The sequence below is a fragment of the Schistocerca piceifrons genome, chromosome 4 (assembly GCF_021461385.2).
Source record: "Schistocerca piceifrons isolate TAMUIC-IGC-003096 chromosome 4, iqSchPice1.1, whole genome shotgun sequence".
NCBI lineage: Eukaryota > Metazoa > Arthropoda > Insecta > Orthoptera > Acrididae > Schistocerca > Schistocerca piceifrons.
In genome coordinates, this window is record NC_060141.1 from 614,836,376 (window position 1) to 614,850,021 (window position 13,646).

Sequence of the window (13,646 nt, forward strand, 5' to 3'; positions counted from 1 at the left end):
GCAACATGACATGGATGGACTTTACTAATGTCTGGGATAGTGCTGGAGGGAACTGACACCATGAATCCTGTAGGGCTGTCCATAAACCCGTAAGAGTATGAGGGAGTGGAGATATCTTCTGAACAGCAAGTAGCAAGGCATCCCAGATTTGCTCAATTATGTTCATTTCTGGGAAGTTTGGTGGCCAGCAGAAGTGTTTAAACTCAGAAGAGTGTTCCTGAAGCCACGTAGCAACTCTGGATATGTAAGGTGTCACATTGTCCTGCTGCAATTGCCCAAGTCTGTCGGAATGAACAATGAACATGACAGGTCACCTGTCAGAGTTGTATCTAGACATTTCAGAGGTCTCATATCACTCAAACTGCACATGCCCCACACCATTACAGAGCCTCCACCAACTTGAATAGTCCCCTGCTGACTTTCTGGGTCCATGGATTCATGAGGTTGTTTCCATACCTGTGCACGCCCATACCCTCGATACAATTTGAAATGAGACTCGTCCGACCAGGTAACACGTCTTCAGTCAACAACAGTCCAATGTCGATGTTGACAAGCCCAGGCAAGGTGTAAAGCTTTGTATCATGCAGTCATAAAGGGTACACGAATGGGCCTTCAGCCCCGAAAGCCAATATTCATGATGTTTTGTTGAATGGCTCACACGCTGACACTTATTGATCGCCCAGCATTGAAATCTGCAGCAATTTGCAGAAGGGTTGCAATTCTGTCATGTTGAATGATTCTCTTCAGTCATTGTTTGTCCCATTCTTGCAGGATCTTTTTCCGGATGCAGCGATGTCGTAGATGTGATGTTTTACCGGATTCCTGATATTCATGGTACACTCATGAAATGGTCATACGGGAACGCTACCTCAGAGATGCTGTGTTCCATCACTCATGTGCCAACTATACGACCATGTACAAACTCACTTAAATCTTGATAACGTGTCGTAACAGCAGTTACTGATCTAACAACTGTGCCAGACATTTTTTTGTCTTGTATAGGCATTTCTGACCATAGCACCGTATTCTGCCTGTTCACATGTATCTGTATTTGAATATGCATGCCTATATCAGTTTTTTTGGTGCTTCAGTATATTTACGTCATGGGTGGGGTTTGTAACTATCTGTTCTAGTTAGTTTTCAGAGAAGGCACTTAGTGCTCACCACTAACAAAATTGTAATTTTTCCAATTAGTTGTTGGATGATTTAAGTGTCCACCAACGATTACAGTATGTTTGGGGAACTTACGTTCAGCTGAACTAAGGTTTTCTCTAAGTTTTTGGTTACGCCAGGAGGCTCCAATTATCATTTTATGCGCACCTATGATACTGATTCTTGCCCAACCAATCTCACATGCAGCTTCAATTTCTATCTCTGTGGATTTAAGTTTTTTGTCTGTGACACACACCACCTCCATTTCCCATTTGTTTAGCCTTGGGTACACACTTAAATTTTCTCCAAAAACCTCACTGGTGTCAATTTTGGTTTAATACTCTCATCTGTGGAAGGCATTTCTTTCGATCTTACATGGATACTTCTGAATTTCCTATAGCTATTGTTATCGGGAATGGTTGGAGATGTGCCTAATATGAAAAATCCTTGTGTGCAGCCCACATACAGCCTCTATATGCAAAACCTCACCTATTTAGGGGAACCTTACAGTTCTCAAGCCTATGGCACAAGTCAAGGAAGTTGCTGCCTACCTTGGTCACAGAACTTTCAAAGTCTCTGGTTCAGTCCTTCCACTCGATTCAGAACCAAATGGCCACAATCACTTTTGAGGACAATGTTGCAAATTGTGAGCTTAACTGAAACTCCATGTGCAAGCCTGGTCTTCTCAACCTTCTCTGCTTCTCTGCTTCTCTGCCAGTTGCTGGAATGGCCCAGGAATGACTTCGGAGCCCAGACGACGGGCATCATTTGTTTCAACATGTGCCACAATCTGCAGTTGGTTGCACACTGTTCCCTCAATGGGTGCTGGAAAACCCTCTTCAACATGTTGTATGAGGTCCCCAGTTTCAGTGGAAGACAGCACCTCAAACTAGTTAGTTAAGGGGGATTAGTACAACATCCTGAGTCTGTGCAAAAGTGGCATTGGTGTGCATTGTATCTTTGTCCTTGCACACGAGTGACTGCTGTTGGTCATAATCAGTTGTTTGACATCCACTGCTGGAAAAAGCTACCTCCAATGTCACCCTCCTCTACACGATAGGACAAACTGTGGTTGGAGTTATGACAGTTAACATTATTCGACAGATAGCAGCTTCAAAGATATTACATTTTGACTCAATTGTAAGCAAAAACTGCTTTCACACAAAGTATTTATCACCTATTGGTTGATGTACAGTGTAATTTTTATCAATCGGTCTGCCTATGCTTGCAGACCATGTATATATCTTAAGTGAATTTGGGAGGGACAGAGGAGCAGAAAACGTACATGCCTTTCCCTACTCCTGCTCTCCCCTCCCCAAGACTTTGAAGTGGGGGTGCACAAGTGCCCCTTCTGTCCCACCATGGTGATATGCTGTTGCACTGGTATCATCATTAGTCATCATTTATATTAAATTACAACCTATATGGAAATAACAGTAATGAAGTGGAGTGGTATACCCATCCCAGGAAATGTACGTATCAACTGTTTCAGTTTTCTGTAACGGAACAAGGACTTCCGTGTTATTTTCTTTAAAGCACAAACTGCACTTCAGAAGGCCCATGACTTGCCACCACATCTGCTTGATGGCTGCCTGCTGACCCTCAATTTTGTGAGCTTCAAGACTGCTGACCATCAATTCCACAAGCTACCAAACTGCTTCACAAACTCAAAGGTGCAGGCCTTTGGGCCAATCGACGTCCAGAGAATTTCCTGTTAACCCTCCAGACCACCACCCACCTATCTGGATTAAGGGAAGATGACCTTATCATATCCAGGTTGAAGAATAACCCCCGTCTCCCGGGAAACAGAAAACTAGAACTGCTGTTCACTGTAGCGACCAGCACTAACCGACGGGAGTAATCTGAAATAATGTGTTACCTCATGTATCTGATCCCTCAAGTTTACCGCTTTTTCTGTTAGGGACCCTCTGAAATTAATTTTTTGCGTCAATAAATTCTTTATTTTATAATGTAACATTGAATCAAATTTGGTATTTCTTTTCAGGGAGCTTCAATTCACTATACTACATGGGAATCAGCTGTTCATGGAATAGCCAATTATGGAGAACTTCGACCTCTACGGCAGAAGCTTTTTCCTAACAGATTACCAAGGTTCTCTCCAAGAATGAAACGCCGGTAACTATTTATATAAATTTTTCATAAAAGATTTCATTGTATTGCCTTTGTTTTTATACTTTCGAATTTTTTTCTTCTTGTAGGGTACTGCCACACAAACAGACTGGTGTCAATGGTTGGTGCTTACCGTTCCCTGGAAGTGATCGCACTGTCGTCTACCGTTCCCAGAGACATTTTTATGAGCATGATAAGAAACGCCCTATACAGTTTGAAGCATATGCTGTATTTCCATCGTTAATAGTTTCATTTCTTGTGATAATGGTGGCTTTCGTATTTGGTATTTTGACCAGATTCAAGCTTGGTGTCAAATTACTGCTTGATGTAAGTATTCATCTAATAAAGTCAATGAGACTTTCGCATAATGACACTATTAATTGTTGCTGTTTCTGGGTATTAGAAAGTTAGTGGAACAAACCCTGAAGCACTTGCCATATCACAGTTATCAACTGCCCTTGTCTGCAATCATATAAGTGTGTGGTACTGTGTCTTTAATTTGTTTTCATGTACATGATAGAAAGTAGAGCAGACAAAATCTGAAGCTAAATTGGAATATCATAATGTTTCAGTTGGCAAGGTACTAATGAAGATATTGTGCCCTCATTTTCCTCCTCCTTCACAAATCTCACCTGTTCAAAAAAATATGACACAATAAAATCATTTTAAGGTCATTTGTAGCTGAATTTCTGTGAATAATTAGCAGCTTCAGCTAATTCCTTAATAGACTAAAACTGTTTGCCTCATGCGAACTCAAATCTTTGTGCAACATGAAAAAATTTCAATCTCCAGTACCTCTCAGTCTGCAGCTTGTAATCTCGCAGTCGCATTCTCACTCCCCGAGCACAGGGTCCCGGGTTCGATTCCCGGTGGGATCAGGAATTTTCACCTGCCTCGAGATGACTGGTTGTTTGTGTTGTCCTCATCATTTCATCATCGTTCATGAAAGTGGCAAGTTTGGACTGAGCAAAGGTTGGGAATTTGTACCGGTGCTGATAACAGCGCAATTGAGTGCCCCAAAAACCAATCATCATCATCCAGTACCTCTCTTTTACACTTGACGTTGTTACATGATATGCAAGAACCATTTTATAAATAGATTTCATTGCACTGTTCAGTTTATTTTCTAATTTTTTTTTTTTTAGGACGCTGCCATCTGTATTCACTTCCTATTTCTGTTTGAAATGTATTGTGAAGGTACATAAATTCTTACTTCTGGATTATTAATTTTCATGTCGACACGTAGTCTGAGGCAAATTATGAGAGTTTTATTTGTGGGTGACAAGTTGGTTCCACTGTCAGAAAAGTGAGTTATATGCAACTTCATCAGGAAAATTTTCATTTGCTCCTTCTTACTTTCCTTCTGCATATTACGTAGGCCCTAACAACCCTGCTTAATAATAATTGTCTGGTTTACTATGATGTGTTTTATCACATCAATCACTATTCTTCCAGAGATTGTGGATGCTGAGCTACATTCTTTGCTGTATGCCTGCTTAGTGTGTATCAAGGTAAAATTTTATTGCATCATAGAATCAGTTCATGCAATGCCAGTGAATGCTTCCAGATGTTCTTCATAAGTCAGACGTATTGATGCATTACTTCTTGGCTTTCTGAAGTTTCACTAGTGGTCATCCACTTGAGGAATCTGTTATGCTCTAAAATTATTTCATCTGAACATGCATATCACAGCACCTAATTAAATGTTGAGAGTCACTTTATTTGCAATGGAACACACAAAATTTATGTAAATAATAGGCTCTAAGATGAAAATAACAAGATCATATGCACACAAAAGTCCTGTTCCAGATAACTAAGTATTAAGAGTGTGAGTGAATATGAGATAACAAACAGCTATCAAATGTGCTACAGGTAAGGAAGTTCTCAGTAAGTATGTAAGGAAGTGAGAGGATATACATGGAAAATTGAACACCAATTGGGTATCACTTCTGTTAGAAATTACTGTTATCACTTCCTAGAGGATAAGCAGGAGTAGAAGAAGAAAGACTCTTTGCTCAACACATAACAAATAATGAAAGGATTGCGCTTTCTGAAACACTGATTTGTATAAAATTGTAACTTACAGTTACGAAGAGAAATAAAAAGAGAGTAAAGTATAAGATGGACTGTGCGTGTAGTGATCTGATCATTTTAATTTAAAATGTTTGTTTGGTCAGTAAATAGTTCTGATAGGTAAATTACCCGGGACTGTGTGTGTGTGTGTGTGTGTGTGTGTGTGTGTGTGTGTGTGTGTGTGTGTGTGTGTGTGTGTGTGTGTGTGTGTGTCGGGTCATGTCTGTTTTTAGCAAAGGCCTGGTTGGCCGAAAGATTATTTTGTGATAGTCTCTTTGTTGTTCCTATCTGCAACTCAGCATCATCTTCACTATATGGCGGATAGCAACTATCCTTTTCATAACATTGTTACATTCCATCCTTAATTTTTTAAGGCTCTAGATTTTTGTTTCAGCCACTTGATAGTAATGAACAATGTTAATAATGAAATGGCAAAGAGTCTGCTATGTGTAACAAGAATATATAAAGTTTCAGCCATGTAAGATATTCTAAAGGGATACAAAACACTTCATAATTTAGTGGGAAAGCAACTTCCTATGCCAGCAGCACATGTGAATAGTGTCAAATGTCTTATGGTGTGCTGACAGCAGTTTATGTTCAAATTAAGACTCCAGATGGCTTTTTTTCACACTACAGTGAAATAGTGATTGATCAGCAACATAATATCTCAGAACAGAACTTTAAATTATGCTAATGCTTCTTTTCCCCCAAAAGCTTTATCTATGTATGGTTGCAAAGTTTCTTTATTTGATTTGATTAGATTTAATGGATTTAATATAAATCATGTCTTTCTTTCAATAATTTGTCTATAAATATACTGTAACCAATGGGTATATTTTCAACATAATACTGAAAAACAAAGAAATAAGACAAATTATGGTCACATGTTACTTCAAAGATAAGGTGTCAGTAACTGACACCAAAATGGCAGAAAATAACACTAAAATTGTTAAAAAAACACTAAATCAAACAATGGAAAATCCAGGATGGAATGTAACAATACAAGAGAAGGAAAGTTGCTACTCACCATATAGCGAAGATGCTGAGCCGCGATAAGCACAATAAAAAGATTGATTGTGTGAATCTTTCTATTGTGCCTATTGCGGCTCAGCATGTCCACTACATGGTGGGTAGCAACTTTCCTTCTCTCCATTGTAAAAAAACACTAAAATTGTTAAAAAATGCCAAAATTGGCAATTAAATAAAATATTATTTTCTGTCCTTTCTTCTCAGAAGCAACATATGTATGTAGTATGCTGTCGCAACAGACAAGGAAAAAGTTTTTCTTTGAGACCTTAACCTCTGAGTCGTAAATAACTGTATTTCTTCAATATGACAGTTTCTGGCTATGCTAAACATAACTACTGGCAAGTCAGTTTGTAATTCTGTAGTGAAGTGTAATGTGACAGAACCTCCACAGTACAATGTTGATCAAGTCTACAACATTTTTATCATCAGAGGCTAGCAGGGGATAGGGGAAGGTGGGTGGTAGGAAGGAAAGAAGAAAAAGCTGACAGTCTTGCATATTCTCCATTTGCAGATTATATTGTGAGCTGCACCTACTAGTCCATATCGAAATGTGCAGTTTGGAGTGTCAGTATATAATCTTTATCGCATAGAAGGCTTTGGACTTTTAACTCTATTGTTCCAGAGATCACGAAGAGAATTGTAACACTTCCATGCTGTGTGTGTTCATATTTTTTAAATGACTGTTGTGTGCACCAACATGAAAGAGTATACAGTCATATTGTATGGTGTACATGAAAGGGTTTTCATAGCAACAAAGTCACTCTGGGTATGGGCCGATCGTCATCAGGTACTGATATTGGAAATGGAAATGTCGTGTGGCTAGGGCCTCCCGTCGGGTAGACCGTTCGCCTGGTGCAGGTCTTTCTATTTGACGCCACTTCGGCGACCTGCGCGTCGATGGCGATGAAATGATGATGATTAGGACAACACAACACCCAGTCCCTGAGCGGAGAAAATTTCCGACCCAGCCAGGAATCGAACCCGGGCCATTAGGATTGACAGTCTGTCACGCTGACCACTCAGCTACCGGGGCGGACAGGTACTGATATTAACATGATGGTTGGTTTGGAAATTAATCATGTACCACAGACATAAAATTCTGTGGAGAATGTGCGGTCATTTTCCATTAAATAAGCATTACTACCTTGACTGAAAATGTATCTGCAAGAATGGGATGTCGCGCAAAAATAAGCAAAGGACCCATCCCATACTGGATTCCGCTACATGAGACGTACTTATGGGTGAACATGAAGTGCTAGACACTTCAGTCAGATAATGTTTGTCAAATTGGAAGTGTACATTAGGTGTAGGATGTCATATGCTGTATTTTAAGTGTGTGTCAGTTTTCTATATTTAAACTTTCCTTGGTTGTTATTGTTATTAACTTAGGTGAAACAATATACACTTTGTAACATAGTTTCCGTTACGAAGTTTGGTCTATGGCTATACAAGGCTCCCAAAAAATACAAAAACTCAAGATCATTCAGTGCGAAAATGACCGGAAAGAAATCTAACTCTAACTTCCTAACCAGCCAAATATGTTTCATTGAACTCTTTGGTAACCAATCTTCTATTTCGGTTATGTGAAGAACATACATTCTCTCTGTGTCAAAAACACTGTTTTTTGCATGCGGATATTTCTGTTTACTTCCTGATTAAATTTCATTAAGTCTCTAAGGAGGAGGTACATACTCAAAAGTGTACTTATCCAACATCCACAGGAGGAAAACTTCATGTTCAGGAGAGAGAGAGAGAGAGAGGAAAAAAAAAAAAAACCCATGGAAACTTTACTTAAAAAAATATGAGTAGTTTCATAATGTTAGTTACATCTTGAGGTGAAGTCCTGAATACAAAGAAACCATGAAATAATACCAAGAAGTGACAACTGTGGATTAAAAAAGTTAGATCATTGTCAGAAATGTCTGAAGGCAAGTAATACAAAATGTGACAATCGGTACTTACAGTTACCCATGATGCTCGAGTAGAGTTGCTGTTAAACTTTACCCAATTCCTAGAATTTAATTCAATTCTAAAAACAGTGTCACAACCCACAACAGGCTAATGTAGACAGGGGCTCAATAGCTGGAACCTAAAAAGGAATATAAATGAACTATTAAAGTATGGTACAGTGGAGGAAATGGAAGAAAACAGAGGAAACCATATCGTGTACTAGTGTATCAGTGAGTACAGGACAGTAGTGAGTACAGGGCAACACCGCAGCTGACTGCAAACTAATGCAGAAACTTATGATGGGCCACTAGACACGTGGTGCATGCGCAGAAGAGATAAGACTGACTCATTGTGAGAAAAATATAAGGAATCAGGTGCGCACAGGATTATAAAGGCAAATACTTGCAATAGAAAATATGAAGTAGATTCTCTGAAAAGACCCATACAGGGGGGACAAAGGAAGTGGCAGTGCACAAACAGGTAAATAGTTTGGGTTATCCACTGAGATAGTCAAAATTATCCAAGATCTATTTATGTTTCATTTCATCTTGGTATTGAGAGTATGACTAGGAGATTGCTTGAAGGCATGCTAAATCTCTTTCTAGAACATTTAGAACATTGCCCTTAAATTCCCTATGTAACACTGAATGGGTGGATGAAATACTAGGAACAGTCACCCGTCTCAGAAAAATGGGTACCTAAAGCTAAGTTAGAGCCTGCGCCAGATGAATGTTTCCCTAAATCTGACCCATCTGGCTGATATATTTGTACAGGCAGTCATTATGCGTGATTCTGTAAACCCCCAGAGACTAAAAAGTATCATCCCTCATTTTGTCACCATGTCTGAATCTCTGGCTGTTATTCCTAGGAATGAAATGTGCTGGGACAATCTTGAGTCGAAAGCAGTTTCTCAGCATGAGATGAAATCCTACCATAGTATGGAACTCTTAAGATACAAAACCATCTGAAGGGTACATGTACTTAATGGAACTATTGTAATTAGACACTCTTGCCAGTCCAAGGATGGAGTTGAGAAACCTTTAAGTTTCTTAAGAATGCTTGTATTAGTATCCTATACAAAGTCATTTCCTGATATTATTTCACAGTTTGTTTCTATTCAGGTTTTAGGCTGATAATGTAACAAACATTACAAAAGATGTCATGCTTTTTAAATAAAGTAACCATTCAGCTGCAGGGCTGTTTTTTACTCAACAGAAAGTGTATTGATAAAAGTGAAACTATGAAATTTGAATGATAAACAAAAATGCTGCAATTATGTAGAAAAAAAGTGAAGCACCAAAACCAAATTAAAATAAATGCAAACAATGAATATTGAGTTAAACAAGTCATCTTCCTTCAAATATAACCAAAGTGAGGGGAGAACAATATGTAGTAGTATCTTGAAGTAAGCAAAACAATATCAGGGTGCAATTTTAGTGAAAATTTTTTGTCACTGCTGTGAAATTTAATTTTATCATAAATGTAAATATGTTCTAGGCTCCGGATTTTTGATTACTGCTAATATTATCACATTATTTACTTTTCTAAAATGGTTATTTCACACAACTACATTTAAACTCAGTGTTTGTACTTTGTTTCTAGTACCCAAAAGTATTTTCGTGTGGTTTTGTAAGTCACGAAGGCCCAACTGAAGAGATGATGAAAAATACTCATTTCAAATTTACACTTTTTGCTGAAGGATGGAAGGAAAAATTATCAGAGCCAACAGATCAACATGCAACGCCCATGAACAAGAAAGTAACTGCCCAGGTACAGTAATGTAGCACTGTTGTTTACAGTAAGAAAAGTTCTGACAGAAAAAGAGCGAGTGCACACACACACACACACACACACACACACACACACACACACACACACACACACACACCTTTATTCTTTAAATTGTTATTTGTTTATATCCTGTCAGGACTTTCTAGTGTCATATGAATGTGCTGTATCATTGTTTTTAGTATAAAAATATGATAACCAGTTTCATTTAAATATTTGTTTGAAAAGAATGGAATTCTGTTATTATTTAATCAATAACTGCCTAAAAACTTTTGTGTTTATTTATTTATTTCGTGTTCTGGTGATCCGTTTTGCAAATATATCACAGGTTTGTTGCAGTTACCTTCTATGGCATTATGTAAACAGTGCCAATCAGTTTTAAATTAAAGTATCCTCAACTTAAATTTTATTATGGAAAATAAATATTGTAGAAATAAATCTATAATGGAAAAATATTTACGTTTACGAAAGTAAATGGACATGCCCACAAATAAGGATTTGGGAATGCATCTGATTCTTAAAAGTACATGGATACTAGACTTCGTCATTCAGGAACCCTTTTGTAGCATAAAATGACCCTTAAGAATCCACTAAACACTTAATTTTATGAAGGACCAGGGGCATTAGCAGTTCTAATGCTGCTGAAATGGGGGCCCCCTTGTGAAACATACTAAGATTTGCAAGCTTGTAATTGATAACATATTTTCTTTTAGTATCATGGCTGATACACCCTATTACCTTCAAAAAGGGGGTTTCCTCCCCTATGAACCACACCAGGGAGAATATTTAATATGCAGTGGATGTGAGGATTTAAAGTTCTGTAGAAAGATTTTTGCACATGGCTGTAGAGTAGACTCCACTCAGGATCCTTATTGCTCATTTCTGTGCATATAGCACTTTTCTAGCTGATGGTTGATTTCCCCAAAATGATTCCATGTGCTATAATAGCATGACAGTAACCATAAGAAGCTGATTAAATAGTTCCCAGCTGGCCGCAGTGGCCGAGCCGTTCTAGGCACTACAGTCTGGAACCGTGCGACCGCTACGGTCGCAGGTTCGAATCCTGCCTCGGGTATGGATGTGTGTGATGTCCTTAGGTTAGTTAGGTTTAAGTAATTCTAAGTTCTAGGGGATTGATGACCTCCGATGTTAAGTCCCATAGTGCTCAGAGCCATTTGAACCACATTTTTACAGGATCAAATTATGCACAAACTGGAAGTTGCAGGATGCAGTCTTTTTACACAGATCCAAGATTTGGTTTGTTCCTTCATCTTTAGAGCTTGTGTGAAACTGAACAATGTAGTGGCTTTCAGAGTATGTATGCAGGTGTAAAAAATTTATTTTTGTGTGATTGACAGAGGGATCAATTTTATTAAACCAGTTCACAATATTCCTAAAAACCATATTAGCTGACACCTCAAGTTTGTGTAATGAATTATCAATTACTAGCATAGTCTTACCATTAAAAATGATGAATTTACAATAGTCTTTACAGAGAGGTGCATCATTAATGAAAATAGTAAAAGCCAATGGATCCAGGACTGAGCTCTGTGATGTGATATGACATTATTTCATTCCGGTATCGAAATACGTTTTAGAATGTCCAGTGCAGCTTTCTGCTAGAAAGGTAGAAATAAAGGCATTTCCATGCTGCTCCAATTATACCAAAGTATGTACCATTGTGTAAAAGTATTTAGTCACTTGACACAGACTTTCGTCTCCAAAACATTGACAGAAAATGCAAATATCACACATTCTTTTGATAGCCGTTTCTGAAATTCTAAATTATTTTCGCTGATGACACTGTAGTTACTAAGGTGCTTCACAATTGTGCCATGCATTAGTCTCTGAAACCTTGGAAAAACTTAACAGTAGTGAGATTGGCCAATAGTTAGCAGTATCTGCCTTATCTCTCTCTCCTTAAACAATAATTTTTGCAACTGTATACTTAAGCATTTCAGGAAGTATTCCTTGCTTAAGTGATGCATTGAAAATATGACAAAGGATTTTACTTACATGGTTGTAGCAGTAGTTTAATAATTTACTATATAGGGTGGTCCATTGATAGTGACCAGGCCAAATATCTCACGAAATAAGCATCAAACGAAAAAACTACAAAGAACGAAACTCGTCTAGCTTGAAGGGAGAAACCAGATGGCGCTATGGTTGGCCCGCTAGATGGCACTGCCATAGGTCAAACAGATATCTACTAATTTTTTTTTTAAATAGGAACCCCCATTTTTTATTACATATTCATGTACTACGTAAAGAGAATGTTTTAGTTGGACCACTTTTTTCGCTTTGTGATAGATGGCGCTGTAATAGTCACAAACATATATAAGTATGTGGTATCACGTAACATTCCGCCAGTGCGGACGGTATTTGCTCCGTGATACATTACCTGTGTTAAAATGGACTGTTTACCAATTGCGGAAAAGGTCGATACCGTGTTGATGTTTGGCTATTGTGGTCAAAATGCCCAACGGGCATGTGCTATGTATGCTGTTCGTTAATCCTGGACGACATCATCCAAGTATCCAGACCGTTCACCGGATAGCTAAGTTATTTAAGGAAACAGGAAGTGTTCAGCCACATGTGAAACATCAACCACGACTTGCAACAAATGATGATGCCCAAGTAGGTGTTTTAGCTGCTGTCGCGGCTAATCCGCACATCAGTAGCAGACAAATTGCGTGAGAATCGAGAATCTCAAAAACGTCAGTGTTGAGAATACTACATATAAATAGATTGCACCTTTTCTATGCACCAGGAATTGCATGGTGGGGACTTTGAATGTCGTGTACAGTTCTGCCACCGGGTCCAAGAGAAAATACGGGACGATGACAGATTTTTTGCACGCGTTCTGTTTAGCGAAGAAGCGTCATTCACCAACAGCAGTAATGTAAATCGGCATAATATGCATTATTGGGCAACGGAAAATCCACAATGGCTGCGACAAGTGAAACATAAGCGACCTTGGTGGTTTAATGTATGGTGCGGCATTATGGGAGGAAGGATAATTGGCCTCCATTTTATCAATGGCAATCTAAATGGTGCAATGTATTCTGATTTCCTACATAATGTGATTTCCTACGTAACGTTCTACCAATGTTACTACAAGATGTTTCACTGCATGACAGAAAGGCGATGTACTTCCAATATCATGGATGTCCGGCACATAGATCGCGTGCGGTTGAAGTGGTATTAAATAGCATATTTCATGACAGGTGGATTGGTCGTCAAAGCACCATACCATGGCCCGCATGTTCACTGGATCTGACGTCCCCAGATTTCTTTCTGTGGGGAAAGTTGAAGGATATTTGCTATTGTGATCCACCAACAATGCCTGTCAATATGCTTCAGTGCATGTGCGAACATTACGGAAGGCGAACTACTCACTGTTGAGAGTAATGTCATTACACGTATTGCCAAATGCATTGAGGTTGACGGACATCATTTTGAGCATTTATTGCATTAATGTGGTATTTACAGGTAATCACGCTGTAACAGCATGCATTCTCAGA

General features: G+C 38.6%; 1 protein-coding gene across 2 annotated transcripts in view; it reads left to right on the top strand.

Annotated features, from left to right (window-relative positions):
- The window catches only part of LOC124796251 (saccharopine dehydrogenase-like oxidoreductase), a 77,638-nt gene that overhangs the window by 44,919 nt on the left and 19,073 nt on the right, over window positions 1-13,646 (top strand). For both annotated transcript variants that reach the window (XM_047260352.1, XM_047260353.1), the window contains exons 6-8: window positions 3,158-3,288; window positions 3,372-3,609; window positions 9,937-10,104. In XM_047260352.1, the coding sequence (XP_047116308.1) occupies window positions 3,158-3,288; window positions 3,372-3,609; window positions 9,937-10,104 (537 nt within the window). The remainder of the gene's footprint in view (window positions 1-3,157; window positions 3,289-3,371; window positions 3,610-9,936; window positions 10,105-13,646) is intronic.